The sequence below is a fragment of the Gossypium raimondii genome, chromosome 5 (assembly GCF_025698545.1).
Source record: "Gossypium raimondii isolate GPD5lz chromosome 5, ASM2569854v1, whole genome shotgun sequence".
Classification (NCBI taxonomy): Eukaryota; Viridiplantae; Streptophyta; class Magnoliopsida; order Malvales; family Malvaceae; genus Gossypium; species Gossypium raimondii.
The window spans coordinates 9,975,816-10,000,000 of NC_068569.1; the positions used below are offsets into that span (position 1 = coordinate 9,975,816).

General features: G+C 33.4%; 4 protein-coding genes and 1 pseudogene across 13 annotated transcripts in view; 2 read left to right on the forward strand and 3 right to left on the reverse strand.

Moving 5' to 3' along the window:
• Positions 1-1,678: 1,678 nt before the first annotated feature.
• LOC105771052 (uncharacterized) lies at positions 1,679-4,025 on the reverse strand. 2 transcript variants are annotated; one of them, XM_012592458.2, is made up of 6 exons: positions 3,850-4,018; positions 3,623-3,769; positions 2,920-2,994; positions 2,520-2,642; positions 2,313-2,420; positions 1,679-1,915 (listed from the first exon to the last, which is right to left on the reverse strand). In XM_012592458.2, the coding sequence occupies exons 1-6, from the start codon at positions 3,968-3,970 to the stop codon at positions 1,830-1,832; spliced, it is 660 nt and encodes a 219-aa protein (XP_012447912.1). In that variant the 5' UTR covers positions 3,971-4,018; the 3' UTR covers positions 1,679-1,829. The 2 variants fall into 2 exon arrangements, with proteins under 2 accessions (XP_012447912.1, XP_052486937.1); XM_052630977.1 differs by lacking the exon at positions 2,920-2,994 and having other exon boundaries at positions 3,850-4,025.
• A 3,159-nt stretch (positions 4,026-7,184) lies between these two features.
• On the forward strand, positions 7,185-8,097 carry LOC105768353 (uncharacterized; annotated as a pseudogene).
• A 152-nt stretch (positions 8,098-8,249) lies between these two features.
• LOC105768352 (uncharacterized) lies at positions 8,250-11,615 on the reverse strand. 8 transcript variants are annotated; one of them, XM_052631064.1, is made up of 4 exons: positions 11,485-11,615; positions 11,281-11,408; positions 11,092-11,129; positions 8,250-9,404 (listed from the first exon to the last, which is right to left on the reverse strand). In XM_052631064.1, the coding sequence occupies exon 4, from the start codon at positions 9,366-9,368 to the stop codon at positions 8,436-8,438; it is 933 nt and encodes a 310-aa protein (XP_052487024.1). In that variant the 5' UTR covers positions 9,369-9,404; positions 11,092-11,129; positions 11,281-11,408; positions 11,485-11,615; the 3' UTR covers positions 8,250-8,435. The 8 variants fall into 8 exon arrangements, with proteins under 8 accessions (XP_052487024.1, XP_052487022.1, XP_052487025.1 ...); XM_052631062.1 differs by having other exon boundaries at positions 11,231-11,408; XM_052631065.1 differs by having other exon boundaries at positions 11,281-11,385; positions 11,485-11,595.
• Positions 11,616-12,189: 574 nt separating this feature from the next.
• LOC105768351 (aromatic aminotransferase ISS1) lies at positions 12,190-17,922 on the reverse strand. Of its 2 annotated transcripts, none has more exons than XM_012588236.2 (10): positions 17,769-17,922; positions 17,461-17,549; positions 17,241-17,288; positions 16,389-16,517; positions 15,304-15,363; positions 14,642-14,798; positions 14,030-14,136; positions 13,784-13,842; positions 12,995-13,103; positions 12,190-12,877 (listed from the first exon to the last, which is right to left on the reverse strand). In XM_012588236.2, exons 2-10 carry the CDS (start codon positions 17,521-17,523, stop codon positions 12,425-12,427), a joined length of 1,185 nt encoding a protein of 394 aa, XP_012443690.1. In that variant the 5' UTR covers positions 17,524-17,549; positions 17,769-17,922; the 3' UTR covers positions 12,190-12,424. The 2 variants fall into 2 exon arrangements, with proteins under 2 accessions (XP_012443690.1, XP_012443692.1); XM_012588238.2 differs by lacking the exon at positions 17,769-17,922 and adding an exon at positions 17,658-17,724.
• Positions 17,923-22,694: 4,772 nt separating this feature from the next.
• LOC105770104 (D-glycerate 3-kinase, chloroplastic) overlaps positions 22,695-24,185 on the forward strand; it is a 4,126-nt gene continuing 2,635 nt past the window's right edge. The window contains exons 1-2 of the mRNA XM_012591159.1: positions 22,695-22,945; positions 24,159-24,185. The exon at positions 24,159-24,185 is cut by the window's right edge and continues 359 nt beyond it. Of these exons, the coding sequence (XP_012446613.1) occupies positions 22,768-22,945; positions 24,159-24,185 (205 nt within the window). The 5' untranslated portion in view covers positions 22,695-22,767. The remainder of the gene's footprint in view (positions 22,946-24,158) is intronic.

Genomic DNA, 24,185 nt, shown 5'->3' on the forward strand with positions numbered 1-24,185 from the left:
AAGAAGTCTAATGAAACTGAAGTACATGCGATTCTATTAATATTATGGATCTTAGATAAAATAAAATGGAAAAATAATCGGTATTTAATTGTTGTATCCAATTCACATGTTATTGTGACATGGTATTCTAGTCCGTCTACAAGGCCCTGACAGCTTTGGAGATCTTTAAATCTATTGATTGTTTTGCATCTCATGGAAACAACCTTGGTGACGCCTGGCTAAAGGAGGAATTGATGGTAGTTCCTTATTGTCTATATGGTAAGGGATTGTTATTGTTTGTGAAATGAGTGGATTGTTGTGAAGTACTGTCTGTAATGTTTCTCCTTTATATTTCATAAAATTCCTTTTGATGAGAAAAAAAATAAAAGGTTTATCCTGAATAATACCATGATGACATAATTCAATTTTAAGTTAAATTACTAATTTTTTTAACAGAAATACTAACATGGTAATTTGATGTGTGAACATTTTAAATGATGTGATTAAAACGATATTGTTTTGGAGCAATGAAATAATTACAACTCAAATATGATATTGATATAAAAAATCGATTAAAATAGTAAAGCAATAAAATGAAATGAAAAGTTAATAATTTTTTCATTTTATTGTTTTATTACTTCAAAAACACTAAATAAAAATTTTGATGCTAAAAATTAAATGTTGAATTTTTGTCATTGAATTTTATAATATTATTTGGTATATTAGTGTTAATAAAATAAATCTTGATTTTTAAATTATTTATTTTGTAATTTTATTCTTATAAATATAATAGTTTATATAATTTTAAATAAAAATTAAATATAAAAATTTAAATATTTGATAATTTGTTTGTGGCTGTCCGTGTTGGCTGCTGACGTGGGTTTAATTTTCTAATCTATTGTATTTTCATAGTTGCATCAATTTTCATTGCTTACAGTTTTTACTCACATAATTATTCTTCTGGAAATTCTAATTTAGCGTTGATTTGAATGAGTGGTGAAATTGGCTTTAATGAAATTAATTTCTACCGTAATAAAGTCAGCTATTATATCGATTGGAATTGGTAACATAAGGCACCATGATACCTGCATTGAAGCCAAGAACTTCGGCCTCGAAAACTTGAAATCCAAGGTAGCTATCATAGGGGTGTTTGGGATGGACATTGAATCCCGATCATTCTTTATCGACATGGGAAGTTTGAGGAAGTCGACATTCTTTGAAGGGTGCCAAATCCCCGAGCAATTGACTTTGGCATCGGATTTCATATGGGATCACGAAGATAAATAAAAATTGATAATAGGGAAACTGTGGCTGGACATGCAGGGTTATGCCGGCTCAATATTGTTCGTGGAAAGAGCATGCGAGGCAACTCCAGCAAGGCGAGGAATTGCAGACCCACGTTGCACTTCTCATGGCACATCTTAGTTTGAATAAGAAAATTCAAATGGTGCCATTGCCTGAAAGGCTCTACAAAGTCTTAAGCCTAGCTTTTATTAGGACAAGCTTGATGGTTTAGCTTCTTAGTTAGCTTGTGGGTGTTCTTATTTTCATTTCCTTTTTTACCAAATAAAACATGCCATGAATTTGGACATTTACACTAATAGTGTTTAAAAGATTATATATTTTTATAAATTTTGATAAATTCATGTTTTCATATTGTGTTTGCAGTTTTTCTTATCAGAGTCTAATTATATTATCATATCCAAGTGTGATATTGTAATATTAAAAAAAAATAGTAGTAGTGAACAAAATTTTCAAGGATAAAAGGAAAAGAAAAGTCATAATTAGCACCAACCAGTTGCCAATGTCTTTGAATGTTTGTTATTCTGCATATGATTTTGCTTCGTTCCCTAAAACCATGTTTGGCAGGCTGCTATTACCATTATCACCGTCAGTGCAGAAAGAGTTCCTGAGCAGCTTGACACACCCTTCAATCCTATAACATGTATATATACACATGCTTAACTATAAATGCTATCAAAATTCAGAGTAATAATACAAAAATAGGGACTGCAAATTTGAGAGCTATGACGTTCAAAACATGTTTAGCTATAATGATATCAGTATTATGACGATAAAAGCAGTAAAACTATCACAAGGTTATTTTAAGACTGTTCATTTTTGTTAATCAGCTGGCTTGAAGGGTTATTTGACTCCAAGTAAAAGAAAAAATTAGGTATTTTATTTTTTGACTCACCTTGAGTATTTATGATTGGATTTGATTCGAGATGATGAACTCAGAATATGTAAATAATTAATAGTAGTAAGCAATTTTTTTTTCAAGTTTATTTATTAAGAAAACATATATAGTATACTAAACTTAAAGTAGTTACCATTGCCATATGAGGTTGGACTATTAGACGATGGTGATGGTGGTGGCGGCGGCGGATTCCCAGAGGGAAAATTCAAGCCAAGGCCCTGGCAGTCAGCTCGAAAGTAACCTGCAACAAGAAGTTCAGAATTTGAAGTATTTAAACTCCTATACTCGGTTCTCTTTGCTGGGTTTTAACCTAACAAGAGAGTGGGTAGTGGCAACTTACATGGTTTAAAACAGGCTAGCCCAGAAGAATTAAACAAATTCTCAGAGCCTTGATGGCATTGGCAGATATATCCAGTTCCATTACTCACACATTCCCCATCACCGCACCAAACAAGATCACAAGCTGTCAAAAGTAAATCACCTTCTTTAATTCCTTGAGTTGGAGCTTGTATAAATATTAACCACCATTCTTAAAAATAGAGTAATTGAAAGCAATTTTCATCAATCAAAGCATTAGATATTGATTTATTCAGTTTCTTTTTATATTTGAAAGATGATATACACTTCTATATTCATATTTGAATATATGTTGAGCATAGATGTTTAGCAAAGATATTATAAAGAAAATTAAAAAAACTTATATAACAGAAATTTCTACGAGTAACATGATTTATTTATACTGTTAGTCTGATTTGGTGGTGGTGGAAGAGAAGGTGGCGGTGGAGATCCTTTGCCGCAATCAAAATCGACTGTGCCTGCAATTGTTTAATTATAATTGCGGGTATTACTTTTCTTGTCCTCAACAAAGATAGATGCAAATTCATGCTAATTTTCTGTATTTGACTGTTTTTCGCAAATTAATTGAATGTTAATGAAGATAATGACTTAAAAGTTGCACATAAATAATTTCACAAGCTTATCATGCCGCTGTTTTCTAAGACAATTAAGACGAACCAAAAGTTAGGCCGATATTCGGCAGAATGGAAGCTCAGCCATAAGTAAACTGTGACCACTAATTAACATATTAAAAGGGTTTAATTAAAATTATATAATTATCCACTAAATATTTATGTACAATTAAATAAGTTTTTAAAGGGCTTGATGGTTAGGGTATGTGGATTGAGTTTGAGCTGCGTTAGTTGCGTTGTTGTTTGCCCTCCTCATATAATTAAAAAAAAAATTTAAGCTTTCAAAATTTTATTTTCACCCACTTAAACCATCAACTAACAAAAACTAATTAATCATGATTTAAATCTATTTTAATCAAATAAAAATAAAAATTTGAGATTGCAATAAAAGAAGAAAACTTGAATGGTTATTTAATTTTAGTTAAAAAACTTAAGGATGCTTTGATCTTAGAGAGAGAGAGAAGGGGAAACTGACAGTTAGGAACAAGACAAGAGGGGAAGGTGAAAGGACCGATCTGAATCTTTTTCCAACCAGGTTTGCAAAGGCAGTCAAATCCAAGCAGTGAGTTGTTGGAAGCTTGACATGTTCCTTGCCCACAATCTATAACCGAGCAGAAAACACCTGCAACATGCCCGCATGTTCCATCCTCAGATATTCAAATCTCATCATCGTAACTGAATTACGAAGGCGATGGATGTTACCTTGTAATGGATTTAATGTTACATGTGAAGAAGTGGTGGTTACAGTTGTTGAGGTAGCCAAACAAAAAAAGAGAAGAAAAAGGAAAGAAAAAAGAGTGAGATGGAGACTCCGGTTGTCCATTGATTTTGGGATCAGCAAGTCGGTGTTGGTGAGTGAAGACAGTTGGAACTTGGAACGTATTTATAGTAATAAAAGCAGAGCAGCCTAACAAGTGTGTGTTAACTTAACGTTGACTCTGCCTTTTGTTTTGGTAACCTGATGCAAGGGCTTCAATTCATGCTCCATTAACCTATTCTGCTCAAATACACAATCATATTCTTTATCTAGACTTGGACCGTTTTGAGTTCAGAAACTTAAATACAATCAATACATTAGCACAATATCCATAATATTTCTTTACAAATGTTAGTCAATGTTTTCTAGAATATAAGAGTTAGATTAACCTTATTAAATTTAGAAAATTACCCACACCACATCATGTTAATTTAATTAAATTTAAATCCAAATTCAAAATTTAACTCTCCAAACAAATTATTAAAATTAAATCAATTTTAAGTTTACGAAGCCTACTTTGTTTATATCCAAAGCATAAATTTGGATTTGTAAATCTAAATAAATAAATAAAAAGGCTTTTTTTTCTTTTTGTTTGTTTTTCAAATCCATGTTCCAAAGGGCCAAATAGCAAATTCCATTTTGTTAATGACTCTAGAATTCCTTCCACAATCCTATTCTCCTTCCTTATAACAGTTGCAACTGCTCTACTGTTCGTAGAGATCAAGGATGCTGCATTTCTGAAATCGATGTCGAAGGTGATGGTAGCGCTTTGGCTGAAATGGGAACTCCGGGTAATGGTTGTCCTCAGCCTAACTGTTCAACTTATACTCGTAAGTTGTGGGAATCTACGCAGAGTCAGCGGCATACATCTACGCAGAGTTACCTTGACTACCCTAACAAGGAGCGAATAACCAATCCACCGGTTCTATTTTGGACCCCATTCTTGCTCATGCATCTTCGTGGCGCCACTACCATCGCAGCTCGCTCTTTCTCACACAATGATCGCTGGCCTCGACAGTTCTTCGGGCTCCGTTTGCAGTGGAGTGGCTCTCTATATATATGTTAAATTCTGGACTTTAGCAGCCCCAACTATGCTCATTTTAGCCATTCCAATCTTCATTGTTGGGATTATAAAGTATGGGGAGAGGGTTTGGGCTCTCTTCCAAGCTAGCAAAATGGGGATGGAGTTTCAATCTAGCGACAAAGGTTCCCAGCTGGAAGTTGAGCTTTCACAGGGGGCTTCAGGAGGCGATAAGACAAAATGGGGATAAATTGAATCACATATTTGAGTTGGAGCAGGGAAGAGTTAGTGCCTATGAAGCATGGACACGGAAACGCAATATGGATACAACACGATACGGACATGATAATACGGTAATTTAAAAAAAATGAAGACACAGATACGGAAAGACATGGCAATAAAAAAATATTTTTAATATTTATATATATTATGTTAAAATGCTTAATATCCAGCCCAATATTTTAAATCAATTTACGAATAGTCCAATATTTTAAATTAATTTACGAATAGCCCAAAACAGACCTTGGGACTGCCCACAATAATAAACCAAAAAGGTAATCCAACGTAATATTTTAAATTAATTACAAATAGCTAAGAAGGACCTTAGACTGCTTCAAGTTTGTCTGAGAAAAGTAACTTTGATGACTTTGGTTGGAGTATATCCGATGTGGAATTCACCCACAGCCTCCTCCTATGGCATATCGCTACTGACGTTTTCAACGATGATCATCACTGGTTTTGAGCCGGGAAACTTGGGTAAGTATTGCAGAATCAGTAAGCTCCTATTGGATTATATGATGTATCTTCTTTTTCTATGCCCTGCAATGCTTCCCCAAGGCATTGATAAAATAAGGCATCATGATACCTGCATTGAAGCCATGAACTTCGTCCATGATGAGTCCAATTTTAAACAAGTCATCAGAGGGTTGTTTGGGATTGACATAGGATCTGAAACGCTCTTTGCCCAGATGGGAAGTTTGAAGAAGTCGGCATTCTTTGAAGGGTGCTAAATCGCCATCCAACTGCAGACACTGTTAGAGCAATTCAGATGGGGTCACGAAGATAAATAGAAACTGATAGCGGACGTGTGGTTAGACATGCTGACTTACGTCGCGGCTCAGTGTTCGTGGAAAGAACATGCGAGGCAACTCCAGCAAGGTGAGGAATTGCTCACCCGCGTTGCACTTCTCATGGCTCATCTTGGTTTGAGTAAGAACATTCAAAAGGTGCCATTGCCCAAAAGGCTTCAGGAAGTCCAATATGAACCTACCTTTTATTGGGACAGACTTAACCGATTACCTTCTTACTGGACTTAAATTAAATATAATTTGCTGGTTTCCCTTTCGTTGCTCTTAGCTTTTCAAATGCTAATATTTTATTTTATCCAAGAATACATGCATTTAACTTTTACAAGTACTGTATTAAAATGAAGAGACATTTCTCTCTAATAAAATAAAATTTTAGTCATAACCGTGGACAAGTACAAAAGGTTAATGTTTTTATTTTCAATCTATGTTGTGCCAAATAAAACATGCCAAGAATTTGGACACAAAGTTTATATATTTTTTATAAATTTTGAAAAAAAAAGCATGTTTTAATAATGTATTTGTGTTTTTTTATCACAATCCAATTAGATTTTAAAAAATTAGTAATAATGAACAAAATTTTCAAGGAAAAAAGGAAAAGAAAAGTCGTAATTAGTACCAACCAGTCGCCAGTGCTTTTGAATGCATGCTATTCTGCATCTGATTTTGCTTCGTTCCCTAAAACTATGTTTGGCAGGCTGCAGCTACAACTATCACTGTCAGTGCAGAAAGAGTTCCTAAGCAGCTTGCACACCCTTCAATCCCATAATATGTATATATACACATGCTTAACTATAAATAGGCCTACAAATATGAGAGCTATGACGTTAAAAAATATATTAGTAAACATGTTTAGCTATAATGATACCAATAATGATGATAAAAGCAGTAAAAATATCACAAGGTTAATTTAAGATGGGTTCATTTTTGTTAATCTACTTACACAGAGATTATAATCCGAAATGCGGCTGATAAACCATCACTTGCAGTGGCAGTGAACAACCTTATTGCAGCGGAAGGTCCAAAAGATATATCTGATAGCTTAAAGAAGCTTGATCTGCTTAAATGAGAAAAAATCGAAGAAGTTTCAGCTGGAACATGCAATTAATTGACTTGAAGCTAACAAAGAGAGATAATACATGCAAATCCTGTTCTACTTCTTCATGCAAACAAGATGGATCAGGTTTTCTATTTTGGGGTTCTGCATTTCTCACTTTTGATCTTTTGTTCTTTATTTGAGAACATAGACAGCCCGCTAATGAATTTGATGGTTCTCTTTATTTCTTCTGTTTGCTAGTGAAATTCTACAGGCTCGGAAACTTGCTGCTTTTTTGCCAGAGCTGTTTCCTGACAGCGTGCTGCCTGTACTAGCGAGAGAAAACAAGGCAGAGAAAGCCGAAGAAATGTTAGGTGAGCTAGCTAGGAAATTTCATTAAAAGAAGATCATCCTCTTAGCAGGGGCACAGATTGCTGCTGCTGGCCACCCTCAAATTGCGGCTGAATCCCTTTCTGAGGTGCCTGATATCCAGCACATGATCACCACAGGTTCTCTCAAAAGAGCGCTGGAGACAAAAATGGTGCAGCTGCTGTGCTTAACTCTGCAATCAAATGGTGGAAAACTACCATGACTGAAGACGAGCAGCTCAATGTTATCATGCAAGAGGCATGGCAAGGAAGAGGATGTTGCTCATCTATTCAAGGAGCTTGTAAAAAGTCATGGAAGCATTAGCCGGGCTAATAACTACAGTTGCTCATGTGAATATTGACAAGGAATATAGGAAGCAACTGAAGCCGTTGCCAGGTTTGAAGGGGGTTGATGTCGATGGTTAGGAGAAAACTTCTGTGGCAAAACATGTTGAAGGAGAGCACCTCGTGGTGGGCTAGCTGAAGCGCAAGTGGAAGGCAAGACTAAACGGAGGAAGTGAAAGCCAAGGTATCCCAACTGGTTTGACCCGGCAAATCTTGGTCCTCCACCCGAGCCTGAAAGATGGCTCCCAAAGAGAAAGGTCAAGTTACAGCCCGAAAGAAAGAATAAGAGAGCAGCTCAGGTTAGATCTCAACGTGCAGTAGCTAGGGATAAGAGTTAAGCTAGTACCTCAGCTAACAATTCTAATAGTTTTAACTTGAAATCAAACATGGCTAATGGTTCCACAGGAGTTCCACAGAATACCGAGCCATCCAAACCTCAATCTAAGTCATCAAGAAAGAAATCAAGAAAACAATTAGGAGGAAGAAACAATTTTTGGGACGGAAAGTTCTGATTTGTTTTACATTTAACAATATATGTACTTCATTGATCTTGACAGACGTCCAACATAATTATAAACATGCAATAGCCTCTTCAATGCCGTTAAATAAATATTTGGTGGAAAATAAATAACAAATATGGCAAAAGTGCAATGACTAATGAGGTTCCAACTTAGGATCATCTATAAAATTCAATATGACCTGCAATCTCCCTACATAACATCTTTGCTTCACTAGCTAATTTTATGCTCTTAGAAATTGCAAGCCCTGTTTGCTTGTGTGTGGATGAAGGTTCATATGTCTTGGCATCCTCTTCCTTGCCCAGTGATAAGGCCTCCCTAGCAGGAATTACGTTTCCCCACCAAAATTCCCGCAGAATGCTGTGTATAAGATCCCAATAATTACGTTCTCTATGCACGCGGAATATCGTACTTCCATTTTGTGTCCAGCAATACAAATCAACCCATTCTCGGTCCATTATCTCCATTTGACCCTGAACCTGAGGCATGTAATAGAATGGCATGGTTGACCATGGCAGAGCAGTTTCGGGTTTGCCTTTGTTGTAAGGACACTTCACTTCCAGGATGCCACCTCCAGGAAAGCAACCAAGAAGACCGTCCGGTGACGCACCAAGCCAGTCAAACTTCTCCTTTGGATGGATAGCAAATCCTAAAGAGCTAACCTCACGACCTGTGATACTTCTGTACCTCTCAATAGCAGCTACTTCATTGAGCACACCCCACTCCATAGCACACCTTTTAGAAGATTCGAGAACTTGTGTTTCCGATGCGAAAACTTTTTCGTGCCAGAGTTCAGAGCGGCGCTTTCCTTTCCAAAAACCCAAAGCAGTACTGAAGGTGCTTGTGGTCAGCTTGTTCCTACGAAGGGCAAACCATTCATCTGAGCGTTGAGGTGCATCAAATGGGGTAAGGTTCACAGCCAGAACTATCGATGTTGCGGCATGGACAGTAAGTGAAGTGTTTTGAGAGAAATGTGTAGTGCTGGTGGAAAGGGTTCTTTGACATCCATTTCTCCACCTTCTGCTCATGGACCAGGGAACCATAGCTTTACAGTGAACAGCACGAAATCTAGTCATGTTGCAATTGCTCATTGTGAAGGAACTAAAACTGTAGATAGCTGCTTTATTCTGACATAAGATCCAATAAAATCAATACAAATTTTAGACAGATTTCAGTTTCAGGACCAAATGAGAAAAAATAATTAGATAAGAATCCCTACATCAAGGTCTGTTTATTGTAAATATAGATGTAAATGTAAAGCATACAAAAAATCCATGTAAAAATCTTGTTCTAAAATGGTAAAGGTTAAGTTTGGTTACAAATCCATGGTGCAACAAACACTTCCAATGAAGTTTCAAACCGAATTCTTTTCTTGCAAGTTGTGATTAATATACAATATATTTTAGAACGAGTTAAGGTGGTAAAAGTAACATGGAGGCCCTTGTAGTAGGAGTCTAATTGCATTTTGCCACCTCTACTAAAAAAATGGGCAAATTAGTCCCCATACGTTAGATCAAAGAGTAAATTGATCTTTTCTGTTAAATTAGAAAGGTAGATGTAAAATAAATATTTATCTTCAAACATACACATATACACAATGTCCAAAAAAACCAAATAAATCCTCATCATAAAAATAAAATAGAAAACGAAAATTTAAATAATATTAGACATGTATTTCTAAAAATAGAACTATAAGTGCAACATGTTTTCATACTTGTGAACATTGCCAGTATACCTGCTTTAATACATTATTTGCTTCTGAAGTATGCTCAATTATGACTTGAAATCATTGGCATAGGAATGCACACAATGCCACACTAGATATTTCAATTCGTGTAACCACTGACCAACAAGATTAGGCAATTTATATATTAAACTATCTCACAATGAAAACAAATTTGACCCATTATGTGGCTGTCATATTCAGAGCAAAGGAATTGCAGAAGCAATCAATTCCATATCATATCAAGAGCCATCTCAATTCTACAGTTTGATACAGAGTAAAAATTTTTTTAAAAATTTAAAAACTTAAAAGTTGCTTATTTCTCTTTTGTACTCAACCAAAACTGCACTTGAAAATTCCATCTATGAACTTCTTCACTGCATCCAATTTTAATTCAATAACCACTACCGCCGACAAAATTAGCAACTACTTTTTCATTTAATTTTGAAACAACTCTTAAATAGACTAGTGCACATATCAATTGAAAAAGTGTAGTTGTAGCTCAATTCAAAAGAGACTCAATAGTTCTCACCATGATGCCTTTGGCAAATCATTACATAGATAGTTCAAAACCTAATTCCTTTATGCTAAATAGAGACAACACAACATGACATACAAGATAAAACTCTAATAGCCCGAAGCATTAAACAAAAGTATAAACTAACCATGCCATTGCAATCAGCATGGTAGACCTCACCATAGGAACTCACTCACAAGAAAAAAAAATTTAATAAGAATTAGAAACTTCCAAGAAAAGTCGAAAGTTCTTGCAAAGCAAGCATTAGAATACCTCACTGCATTTAAACTCCTAAGGTTTTCATGAAAAATAATAGGAGCTCTTGAATATTGAAAAAACGGAGAGAATTCCAAAATCATAAATGCAGTATACAAGATTGGCGCCTAGGAGGACTGAAGGTTCAACAAGCTAATTGAAAGATTTCAGTTCATTTTCAAAACATGCACAAGTTAAAAGTAAAAACTAAAACTGGAGAACATGTTTTGGAATAGAACTAACTGTAAGAACAAGGAAGTATGTAGCTCTAATATAACAAGAGAGCCAAAAAGCAATCAAGTGACTAGCAGTTACTTACCTTACTAGTTTTGAATAACAATAACAATGTTAGAGAATCTGCAAAATGGTTGACAAATAAACATTAAAACCTTATTTCGCTAAACAAAAAATAGCCCTAATTAAGAAAATTATACTTGAAATTGAAACCCTAAATTTACCAAATCAAATCCATTTTAAGATTTATAATTGATGGTATAAGAAGAATAACTGCGAAGGCAGCCTTTCGAAGACTCTTTTGAACAATGCGAATATCAACTGACGCGGGAGGGCATTTAATCTCGTGTTTGTGAGCTACTGAGATCCTCCCCATTCGCTAAAAAGAAAGAATATTCAAACCTTGAAAAAGAATAGACAAACTTAAAAGGTTACCGATTAAATCAATTCCTCAGACTGAAAATTGGTCGACTGATACCTCAATTATGAGCCTGCGGCGGTGATGGGTGGAGAAGGGGTGGTGGTAGGAGGAGCCTTAGAGCGGTCGTTACAGGAAAGGAAAGAACGGAATCCTTTTCCTTCTTTTAAAAACATTTTATCGTATAACTTTTCCATACCATATACCAATAAAAGCGAAGTCACCATCCTGATAATTTTTTAAATTTCCCGTATAAAATTAATAGGATTCACTCACATGCTTAATGATAACTTGCGGTGAGATTAGGAGTCAGTTTATTTTTTAATTAAAAAATTACTTTTAAATTGTTGCATGAGGCTCAATTTAATTGATATCTATATTATTATCAGAGCATTCGAGCGTGTTAAAATGCTTTTATACTATTTAAGGGTAGAAAATGAAATTAAAATTTTGATAAAATATGGTTAACAGCGCTCAAATTTGTATTTTTTGGCTCTGAAAACAGTATTGAAATCAATCAAACTAAAAATTTAATTTCATTTATATAAATCATCAATACCTGTAAAATAAAAGCAAGTTAGTTTTAAACATACTCATTAGTATAAGTCTTTACATGTTGAATGTATATGATAATTGTTGGTTGCTTTTGGCAGAGAATGATTTCTCATCTTTTGATCCAGATTCAGAGCATAATATATATAGTTATTGAAACTGACTTAACTTCAACCATATATCGAATTAAGTTGAGTGACGGCATCAAGTGAGTTTTATATCTCAACATCTATATCCTTTTTCTCATATCTTCGAGCCATCCTCTCCTTTATAACAAAATACAATAATGGATGTACGGAAATTTATACATGCATCTATGCAAGTGCTTTTTCCAATATACAGAGCTGAAACCGCAGCTCCAATTCTGAGCAACTTAGAATGTTCAATTATTCAAAGGAAACCGGGGGCACAAATTCTGAATATTCAAATCAATGTAAAATTAGAGATTTTACTGCACCAATCCATGTTTTACCAATTCTTCTAATCCTGTCTTCAGCCTCTGTGCAGCTGCTCTACAGTCATTTTCCATGAGCCCACCAAAGGAAATCCTCAAATGCCCCGGGGACCCACATGCACTCCCTGGGATCACAACCACCCCATGCCTGTGAGCAAGCCAGTGAACCACCTTCACATCATCCATGCATTTCTCTGGTAGCGTCGCCCATAAGTAAATTGCACCTTCTCCACCCAGCACAGCACCTTCACCCAATGGTGACAGTGCTTCTATAACTATTTCTCGATTCTTCACGAGATCTTTGACTTGTTCGCGAACCCATTCAGGTCCCAATTCTAACGAGTGAAGAGCTAGTTGTTGAGAAATTAACGAAGCGCAGATTGGTATGTTGTCTTGAACCTTGAGAAGTTGAGTTGCAAGGCCCTCCACTTCTGTGGGGTATGCAATCTACATGCATATTCATACACGCTTAGATGGATGGATACAAATATTTGATGGCAAACTATGAAGAATGTAACAGATACAAGATAAAACAAATTTGACAAACCAAACAAAGTCACTTACATATCCAACGCGCCATCCCATCATTCCATAGGCTTTGGAGAAAGAAAAGATGTTGACTATGTGATCTCCTTCCACGCACGAGTGTTTCAGACCATCATACATAAAATACCTGCGTATGTGTTGTTACAGACAATATATACAGAATTACAGGTTTCCACACTGCGGACTCTGGGAAATAATCTACAAGCCTTGATTATCAAAATGCAAACAAAATTCATTATTACATAAACTGCTATTGTATCCTGTACCCATGGGAAAGGAGAAATAGGAAGGTCTGGTCCCCAAGATAAGACTGCAAGCATATTTTCATTTCAAAGTTGTTTAAGCTAAAAGTGACATTACTCTAGCAGTAGAAAACAGAATTTTAAAGTAGGTTTGCTTAATCTAGTATGACGCAATATCTTAATGTCGTGTTACATGTCATTTAAATGTTCAGCAGTGAGGGGAATAGTTCCTTACACTTTCATAGGAAACCTAAATCCTTAAAGAGCCTCAAAGTCCTATAGTTCAATTATTGGAATTCAACACCTTGATCAGGATACAAGGCCTTGGTGAAACAAAACAAAGGATCTATCACATGGAATGCATCTATAACAGAAACAGGAGACACTTACTCATATGCATCTATCCTTACACTTTCATAGGAAACCTAAATCCTTAAAGAGCCTCAAAGTCCTATAGTTCAATTATTGGAATTCAACACCTTGATCAGGATACAAGGCCTTGGTGAAACAAAACAAAGGATCTATCACATGGAATGCATCTATAACAGAAACAGGAGACACTTACTCATATGTATTATCTACAACCAGCCAGCAACCAGCATTTTTGCATATATCTGAGATCCTCTATTAAGAGAAAAAGAGAGGAGAAAAGAATTAAGAATCATAAAATGAAACAAGAAATAGAACCAGTTACTCCAAAAAGCATGACTAACAGAAGGAAGCTGTATATGTGTATGCATGTTTGCACACCCACTTACGCTGCCACATGAAAACAGACACAAACACAGTGAGTAGAGAGCAAGTGAGAGACCTTAAGTAGCGGCTCGGGAATGTAGGTTCCAGATGGGTTGCCAGGATTAACAACAGTAACAAGCTTTGGGACAGGCTTGGTTTCCAGCAATGTCCTTTCCAACCAGTCTGAAAATTAAGACAATACTGATAAATAATCTAAAACAGTACACATGATATTCCTGGTCCAAATTATAACACATCATGTGCTTTGATAAATCATCTAAAACAGTACACATGATATTCCTGGTCCAAATTATAACACATTATGTGCTTTGTTATGCATGTAAACCTTTTGCCCTTATATTACCTAATTGTTGTAATGGTCACATAAGCTCTTCAATTGAAATCAACCAATTTTGTAACTACAAACATACATACAATAAACAGGACCAGAACAACGGCAAACCCGTGGAACATAGGCTCTAACTCTAACTTGTGTTCTCTTTTCTCAAGACAAATAAAACTAACAGCAGCAAATCCAGAGCCGCAAGTGAACAAATAAAAATGACTCTTTCTAACCAGTAATCTTGGACAACATCATTAGACAACTTACTCCGCCCCTAAAATCAATGCAGCAGCTTTGATAAACAATTAAAGGGCTATCTAGTGAAAAGCTTATCATGACTTGTACCTGCATCTGGATAAAGAGTCTTTGGATAACCAGGACCTACTAATATCTTAGTGACACCTGTCATCTGGAAGGACATGTAGGCATTGAAATAGTATGGAGCAAACATGACAACCGAATCCCCCGCATCACACAGTGTTAGAACAAGATTCACAAATGCCTGTTACAAAGACCAAAAAAAAAGGATAGTTTGAGAAGTCCTGAGAGGTAATTCATACATTTGACTAATAAAAAGAAAGATAGCTTTACATTTTACATTTTAAATCAGCAATAGAATGAAATTTTTATCCATTGTGAAATGGAGGCAGATCATGCATACAAGTTTATTATTGCAAACCCATCACTAGTTTTTATTCAAAAGGCTTAACCTATTCCACCAAGGATGCAACCAAAATTAGTTTTTATTGCAGAATCTCGTAAGAATAAGCAGCTTGCCAAATTTTATTCCAAAGTTATAACATTGACTTAAAAGCAGGATGCAACAAGCTAAATAGCAGATTGAGCTATATTGCTTTCCTCGAACTTCAAACAATTGTTCGTAACATCCAATTTGATCTCGAATCTGACCTTCCAAGGTGATACGTGTACATATCACCTACTAGGTCGCAATTTGTCTCTCTATACCTTCAATATAACGAACAAACTAGAAGGCACTACAGCTTTACCTGATTTGCTCCTGCAGTGACCATCACCGAAGACCTCTGCAAATTGTTCTCCTGACGTAACTGCATAAAAATACAGGGAACCATTTTAGGGCATGCTTTTACTACCTTTTGGCTAAGATGAACACAGGGTCTATAAATTTCTACATCACGTTAATACCATAGTTGTTAACAATATATAAGAAATAGGTGTCTACGATGACACTGACCACAAAAACATTACTAAGAGTCTAGACCAACATTTGAAAGTAATATGGGGGTAGTTGAAGAGGAAACTTGTGCAAAACAGGGCCATTGATGAAAGTAACAACAAAAAAGGACAATTATGGCCAATTGAAATAATTGGGTCAATGCTTGATAGTCTTGAAAAGAATGACAGGTCAATAAAATGAACCAAAGAAACAATACATTGTTCACAGATTGTAGAGACCTGGGCAAGTTGACAAAGACTCAACACATATCTAACAAGACAAGGCCAATAAGCTCAACTGGAGTTTTTAATATATCAGAGAGAAATTTAGGGCAGAGTCCAAAATCCAAACATATAAACACAGAAAGATTAAACAATGATAAAAAGTCATCTTTATTGTGGCTTGCTTTTTAGGGCAATGTGTTCAAATCCAACCAGATTTTAATAAATACCTATAAAAAAAAAAAATCATCTTTGAGCTTTGTCTCTCTCTCCAAGAACTCATTGTCTAATTTATTTCCCTTACATTTCACAACATGCATCCAACTGTAAACATCACAGTCATGTTAAGTTAAAAAATATTATAATGATACATATAAAAGCAATGCAAAAATCATAAACTTGGGCTGTCCAGAGGCTAATCGGACAACTAGAATGACGCTCGGTTTGGCCATCAATCCAAGCCTACCAACCAAATTTACAGCCCCTATGAGCTTTTCCAAAGTCTGGAGAGAGGGCTAAGTATCAACCTAGTGCACATGACACGCACTGCCATAACTGTCTGTTGGTACATACAATGGCGGCAAAAAGCTCAGTCTACAGTGTCATGAAATTCTTCCACGGTTCGATAACAACCAAGAAAACCACAATTTTATGACAAATTCTTTAGAAACTATACCTTTCTTATCAATGCTTCTCTAAGTTCAGGAAGACCTTCATCAGCACCATAACAACTAACTGAAGGCTCCTCTACAAGTGCTTTAACCTTATCCAAAGCCTGTTTGGGTGGTTTCCAGTAAACCACTCCCTACAATTATTTCAATGAAAGTTAGAAAGGTAGCACAATTAGCAGAACAGAATTTCCAGAAACAAATGAAACTCAGCCAAATGCAACTATAGACAAGTTAACATAATAACAAATGCAATCGAATCAAAGCTATAAAATTATCTAAATGAAAAAGTCCAGAAGTGAACCTAAAAGCATAAGCTGATTTTAAACTGCAGGCGCTTTCTATGTTACCCAGACTTGGAAGTGAGTGTTGGCTATGAATATGTGTCCAATACAGGTATGTGCAACTTATGTCCAAATATGTGTCAATGACCGAACTGACAAGTATATATTTTGTATTATAATAGAAAAGTAAATATTTTGCCGAAAACTCTAGCCTCCACAAACCCAAATTTGAAAAGACTAAGATTATTAACAATACAAAGGAGATAAAGAAAGAACAAAGGAACCATTTTACTAAAACCTGCAGCCAAACAAATCATATAGCTCAAGGTTAAAAAGCTGATCTCAGTTTCCAATGTCTTGTTCATTGTTATTTAACACCCACGCAATCCACCCCCCCCCCCCCAAAAAAAAAATACCAGAGAAACCTTTTTATAAAAAAAAATCCCATTTCTCATTTTTCAATACCACCACCATCCTCAAAACCGAAACAACACAACATGTTAAATGCACTAACATTGATTACAAGAGGGTTTTTTCAATAAGACACAAAAGACATTGGTAAAAGAAAAGGCAAACCTGAGCGAGTGACACAGCATTTTTCGCTCCTCGGATCAATTGCTGTATCTGCAACAACACCAACGACCCTCTCAACATCATAAAAAATACCGGAAAAAAACTCTTTCAAAACACTTCACCGCCATACAAAACAAGTATAACATTAAAACTACAGGGATTGAGGCAGATTTATTGGGAAAAATAAACGAAGAAAACCCAGATTTGAAAATTGAAAGAATACCTGAACCATGATTGGCATTTCAGTCTCCACAATCCTTCTGGCAAGCATTCCATTAGAACCCATCTTCTGAAAACTCTTCTTCCCTCTCACTAAACAATCAAAACCCACCAAAATTAAGTCTTCGAATTTGGGAACAAAAACATCAAAAAGTTTGACTCTTTCAAAGATATTAGCAAATAAAAGGTGCTTTTTTTTACAGGTGCAAGGTTGAATCAGGCACAAACTCAACAACCCCACGGCAACTAGTTATCTAAGACAGTATTATATTAGTGATAAAGTTGCAAATATTTAGAGAGAAAAAGGCCAACCAAGTCGCTTCTGAATCACTCTTGAGAAGGAGAAAAAGACAAAAAGCCTAAAGGAAAAACGCTTTTCTTTACTTCTCCGCTTCTCCTACTAATACTAAGCTGCTTTTATGCGTTTCTTGACTTCTGCTTTTGTCTCTTTCACTGTTTTCACACTCTAACCAAACCAAACCAAAAATAAATAAATTCATTTTACTCTTCGGTTAAAATAAACTTTTTAACTTTCTTTGAAGCTTCCCGCAATCACTGAAAACTATTTCCCATGTTCTAATGTTAACGACGTGAAATGATTGTGATAGATTTCTTCTTCTTTTTTCTGGGTTTTGTTGCTGTTGGAATCTCCACGAAGTACGTACTATTATTATAATAATTTATTGCCTATTTGTTAACCGCATATAGAATAAAATGGAACGTGACTTTATAAAAAGAAAATTAAGCTTATTATTCGGATTAAATTATTCCAAAGTAACATGACCAAAAATATTTATCAGCCTAAGAAACGTTTCCACTTGAGATTCCTTTTTACGTGCCAATGAGTCGGCGGCATTATTCGCAGAGGCGCAAATCTTGTACAGATTTTTTTTAACATATTACCTAAAGATTTTTAGTTTTATTATTTGTTGTTTTCTAATCTAAATTACTCCTATCCTTCCTGTGATTAGACATTGTATTTGTCTCTAAAAATTTCATATCTTTTCACATTAAATTTAATCATGCTCCTCCATAAATGCTACTCTCCAACACTAAATCAAGAGCAAAGCGAGAAATAATTATAAGTTGACGGATATTTATGTAAAGTGGACGTTTTCAAAGTAACATTTGAAAATGTAATGTTTGTTAAATAATCTATTTCTACAAGATATTGTGATTATTTAAGCTTTTTTACCAAATTAATATTTAAATGTTGTTTTGTATTAATTTATCAAATTAAATTAAAAATATTGTCAAATACTTTTTACCAATATACTATTTTGTATTAATTTATTAAATTAAACTAAAAATGTTGTCAATTTTAATATAAAAAATTATTAAACTATGTAAAAGAAATCAAGCTACAAAATTTAGAAAACTTTCGAGGCAAACACAAATGGTTATGTTTTTTTAAATTTAATTATAATATTAAAATTAAAAATTTTAAAAGGTTAAAATGAATATTTTAAAATACAGCTCCTTTAAATTCACCTTTGGATAAAAGAGAATGAGAACCCAACTACTCCATTATTGTCTTTGATAACTCCCCGAGCAACAAATTCTCAGAGGCTTCCCATGTTATTGTGAGAACATCAAAGACACTTGTTTCTTTGATGGTTTCACAACAGCATGGAATAAGATATGTATACAAGTGATTGTGGAGAGTGATAGATTAACATTGAAAATATATCGAACAAAACATATTTAGATGTATAAAGTATTGCCTACTGATAAGTATGAGAGATCCAACATGTTTACTGTATGCTAGAGTGAGCATGTTTGAGAAACTTCCATTTAAAAGGAGAAGTAGACTTCTGGAGATATATTAAGCCTAATTTATTTTTGGAATTGTACAACTTATTTAGGATTTAATGCTTACGTTACTCCTTCAACCTCTCCCCTCTAAAAAGGTAAAATATTTACGACATATAAGACTTCTATTTATACTGTAGATTAAAAGGCTATATTGGTTAGATGACTATTCAAATTGTTCAACGACACCATCTATGAATCTTCTAGCCATTGTATAAAATACTCATTGGTTTTTTTTCTTAATCAAAATTGTGAATAAAAATAATGTTGATTTTATAGTTAACTATTTAAATTATCCAAATTATACATTTTAAATCCGAACCAAATTATTTAACTTGAATATGAGGCTTGAATTATTTATTTATCTATTTAAATTGACTAGAAATTTCTAATATATGATAATTAACGGGTTTTTAAAATGACGGGATTAGTTAAACGTGGTTACATTATAATTCATAGAAATTAATAAAATCTAGAAAAACATTTAAAAGGATGTTTTTCTCTCTTTTAATTATGAGAGTTGAGCGAATAATCTTTTGATCCAATGGCAAGAGTATCATGTTGTAGGCATGATAATTTGGATTCAATCTTAAGCAACCCTATTCCCCTCAATTAAAAAAGAAAGAAAGAATGGAAATAGGTTTAAAGTGAGAGACAACTGAGAAAATAAGTTAGGAATTTTCTTGGTTTGGGTATTGAATATATTTAATTTATGGTTCACAATGAAATTTTTATAAAAGTTTGACAATTTTCTTTATATTATATTTTTGGATTGCATTTTAGTTCCTTTATTAGAAAAAATTAGCTCCTATTCGACGAGTGAGTAAAATAGCCCTTCCGTTAAAATTTGGTGTTTATATATAAGGTGTAATAACAAACTTAGTCTTCAACCATTACATACTTATTCTATTTGACCTTGACTCTTTTATTATAAGTAAATTAGAATTATTTTGAAACTAATAAGGCTTAAGGGTTAAAAGGCCTTAATAATAAATTTAAAAATAAGTTAAACCTTTTAAAATTTAAAATTATTAAAAATAAAAAAACTATAAGCAAAATTTATAAAAAAATTATAAAATTTTTATTAAACAATAACAATGTAGTCCCATTAAAATCTAATGGTTATAAGATTAAAAAAAAATTGACCCTACACTCTTTTATTTGGTCAACAATGTTATTTTTAATAAAATTTTATAATTTTGTTTATAATTTTTCTGATTTTATAATAATTTTAAATTTTAAAGGGCTTAATAGATTTTTTTAATTTGTTACTAAGGGTTTTTAACCCTTTTAGCCTTATTAGTTTAAAAATTTAATTTATTTGCAATAAAAGAGCAAGGGTTAAATTGAATAAATGTGTAAATATTATTTTACGTAATTTATCTACTTTTCATAATAATAAAAAACTAAAATGGGATCCGAGGGTTTTGTGGTAATTTTCACCATGAATTCAGACAATTGTTGTTGGATTTTGTGGGATAGATTAAAAGATGCTCTACCACTCAATTTTGGGTTATATAGTAAAAATGAATAAAAATGTAAAAACCGATGTCTCTTAAAAAAATATTTCGGAAATAATATTAAAAAACTTGTCTCTAATATAAAAATTCGATGTGTAATTTTATAATCTGCCGGACAACCAGAATTTAATAATTAAAAAGAAAAACTTTGCTAATATTTTATTTTATGGTTAATATATGCTTTCCCAGTTTCTTTTGTCCTTCTCTATCACAAAGTGACTCACTCGACCGGTTCAAGCAATACGATATGTGGACAACATTTGAGCTAAGAATTTCTTGGTTGGAGCTAAGACCAAAAAAAAAAAGTTCGTATCTAGTTGTTTTCTTACCCATTACTTTTTACAGGTTTTAATTAAAAATAACCTAAATAATATATAAACTCAATGTTATATATCAATTTTAATTTGATATATTTTTATACTTTAAAACTTTAATTTTAATTTAATTTTCACATTGTACTAACCATGGTATCTATGTAGTATAATTTTTTATTAAATCATACGTAAATTGTTAACATGACATTTTATTAGAGGTGATCATGGGTCGGGCCAAGTTCGGGCTGGGTCTAGACAAAATTTTAGGCCCATTTTCTAGGACCGGACCCTGCTCGACCCAGAATATGGGCCTAAAATTTTGTCTAAGCCCGACCCAAAAGAAAATTGCTAAGCCCGAGCTCGGCCCAGCCCATATTAAATTTTGCAACACCAAAAGGACTTAGGGATTTTGAAGCTTGATTTTGGAATTGGGAAAAAAAGGTAGGGCACGATCTGATGACGAAAGTGAAAAAGTATATTTGATTAAAAATAAAAAAAATATATTTAATATATAACTAGGGCCGGGTCGGGCTGGGCCTGGGCAAAAAATTTTACCCAAGACCTGGTCCATTTTCTAAACGGGCCTAATTTTTGCCTAATTCATATTTCGGACCTATATTTTTACCCGAATCCTCCCATTTTACGGGCGGGCTGTCGAGCCGGGTCGAATAGCCCAACCCATGATCACCTCTACCTCTACATTTTATTAGGTTAAAAATTAAATAAATTATTTTCATTTAGATTGAGAAAATAAATATACAAGGAAAAAGGATTTCTTATTTCTCCAGGAAATTTATTTTATTTTTAATCTAGATTAAAATAATTTAGCAATTTCCATATGAGTTAATATATATAAATACACAAAATTAAATTTGATGTATAAATTACAAATTATATGAAAGTTAATAATAATTATGATATTTACGCTTGAATAAAATAATAAATTGAAAATTATTTCCTTTTAGATTCAACTAATCAACCGTAATTGTGTTAAAAACAAGAATTGATTTAATTATGAATCTAGAAGTGATTTTTATAATAAAATTGGACAAATTTCCTTTAAGCTATTAATAATTAAGATCAAGAACATTATCGGCAATATTATATTTACTTAATTAAAATTTTATACGAAGCAAAAGTAGTAATAATATCATTCGCAAATCTGTATTTTTCTTCGAAGTCTAGCAAATATAAAATCTATGGATCGATCCAAAGTCTTGAAAAATAGGGTGGAGAAGCCTAACTTTAACAAATATACATGATATTCCTATAAACAAATTTCCTTCTAACTTGATTTCCTCATTTAATGTCTAACTATTAATATTTCTACATTTTGTATTCAGATTATTCTTTTATTTTCTTCTTTTAATATGAGTGTAGCATCACAATTTTTAATGAATTTTTTTGATATAATATTTAGAATTACCAACGTCTTTTTACCAATTGAATTAAGACTTAATCTACTTTGATATATTATTTTAACATTAATTTTTTAATTATCTAATTTATTATGGTCACATATCTTGGACCCCTAACTTTTTATACAAAAGTTATTGTATGGTATCACTATATATAAGGAGAAAAGCGTTAGCCGGAACCTAGGACGCCAGCCCAAGCCATCCATTATCCTTGATTGCTGCACCTAAGAGAGAGAGAGAGAGAGAAATGGCGGCTTTCACTACGCATACGCCATGCCAAGCCACCCCCTTGCATCCTAATATTAAAATTTTAACTCAAAATGCGAATACGAAAACAGTTCATAAAGCTACGTCTTCTTTGCATCATTATTCTTCTATTTCTTCTCTCTTTTCACAAACCAAATCAACTCTTTTCTCTAATTCAGGTCTTTCTCTCTCTCCCCCTTTCTTTTCTTTTCTATTTATCCATGTTTATCTTTGCTTTCGTCGCAGTAATTTCTTTTTTTATGTTTTATTTCTCAATGGGTATTCAAAAAATTTGGGATGCTTGGCTCATAATTTAATCTTCCTATGTTTGTTTAATGATGGCTTCTGGGAAATGTGAGTATCAAAGGTTGAGTAAATTTTCTAGAAATCCAATCTACTGAGATTATATTATTAGTGGGAATTTTATCTACTTGGATGCCCAAATTGCTAAGTAAATTATATCTGTCACTCTAATCTTTGATTGCTTATCTGAAATGTTTTCGTGGTTGATATTGTCCTTGACCGATATTGTAGTCTTTACAACTTAGTACCAGAAAATTTCAGCATAGAGGAGTAAAAAAGAAAAGGTTGTTCTTTCCTTTGGATCCAAAAGAAGCCACGGTAATATGAAATATCAAACAATATTCTCTTTTCACTGTGTTATTATTTTTGTTTGGGAATGACTTTCATCAGAAATTTAGCAACTCCAGTTGCTTTTTTTTTTTCTCTTTTACCCATGATGCTATTTTTCTTTCTTATTTTTTTTTTCATTGTTTCGTCAACACTTTTTAAGTATTTTTACTTTTATTGGACTTTTCTTTTTTCATTACAAATTTTATTATTTTAATATCTTATTAAACTTTTTATTTAATGTTTTCTTTCTTTTATTGGCATTATTATTTTAATATAATAAAATTATTGTTTGACATAGATATAATTTATTTATTAATTTCATAAACATTGAATAAAATATAATTTCCATTATATATTTTTGTTTCAATAATAATTTCTTTAATGATAATTTCTCTTTTCATTATAATTCAGATCATCGTAAATCATTACAATTAAAGTATTTCACTATCGTTTTAAATTCACCACTACAATTTCATTGGAGACGATAGGTTGTAGAAACCAAAATTGAGAATATCTTATGTTAGGCACAAAAGTAATTTTCATGTGTTTTGGAGTTGTCTAATTGAAGTCAGTTTTTAGCTTTAGTTTTAGCATTTTTAATGGATTTTGATATAAAGTAAGGTTATTTTGGTTTCTTTCTCAAGTTACTTCCTGCTTTTGTTTCAAAAAGAAAAATAATTACTTCTTGTTTTACTCTTTGAGACCATCTCAGTTTAGCTCATAGTTTATCTCCATTCCTTTTGTGAATTCTTCCTGCAGGCAGTGGCAGCTCATGGTTGCGACATA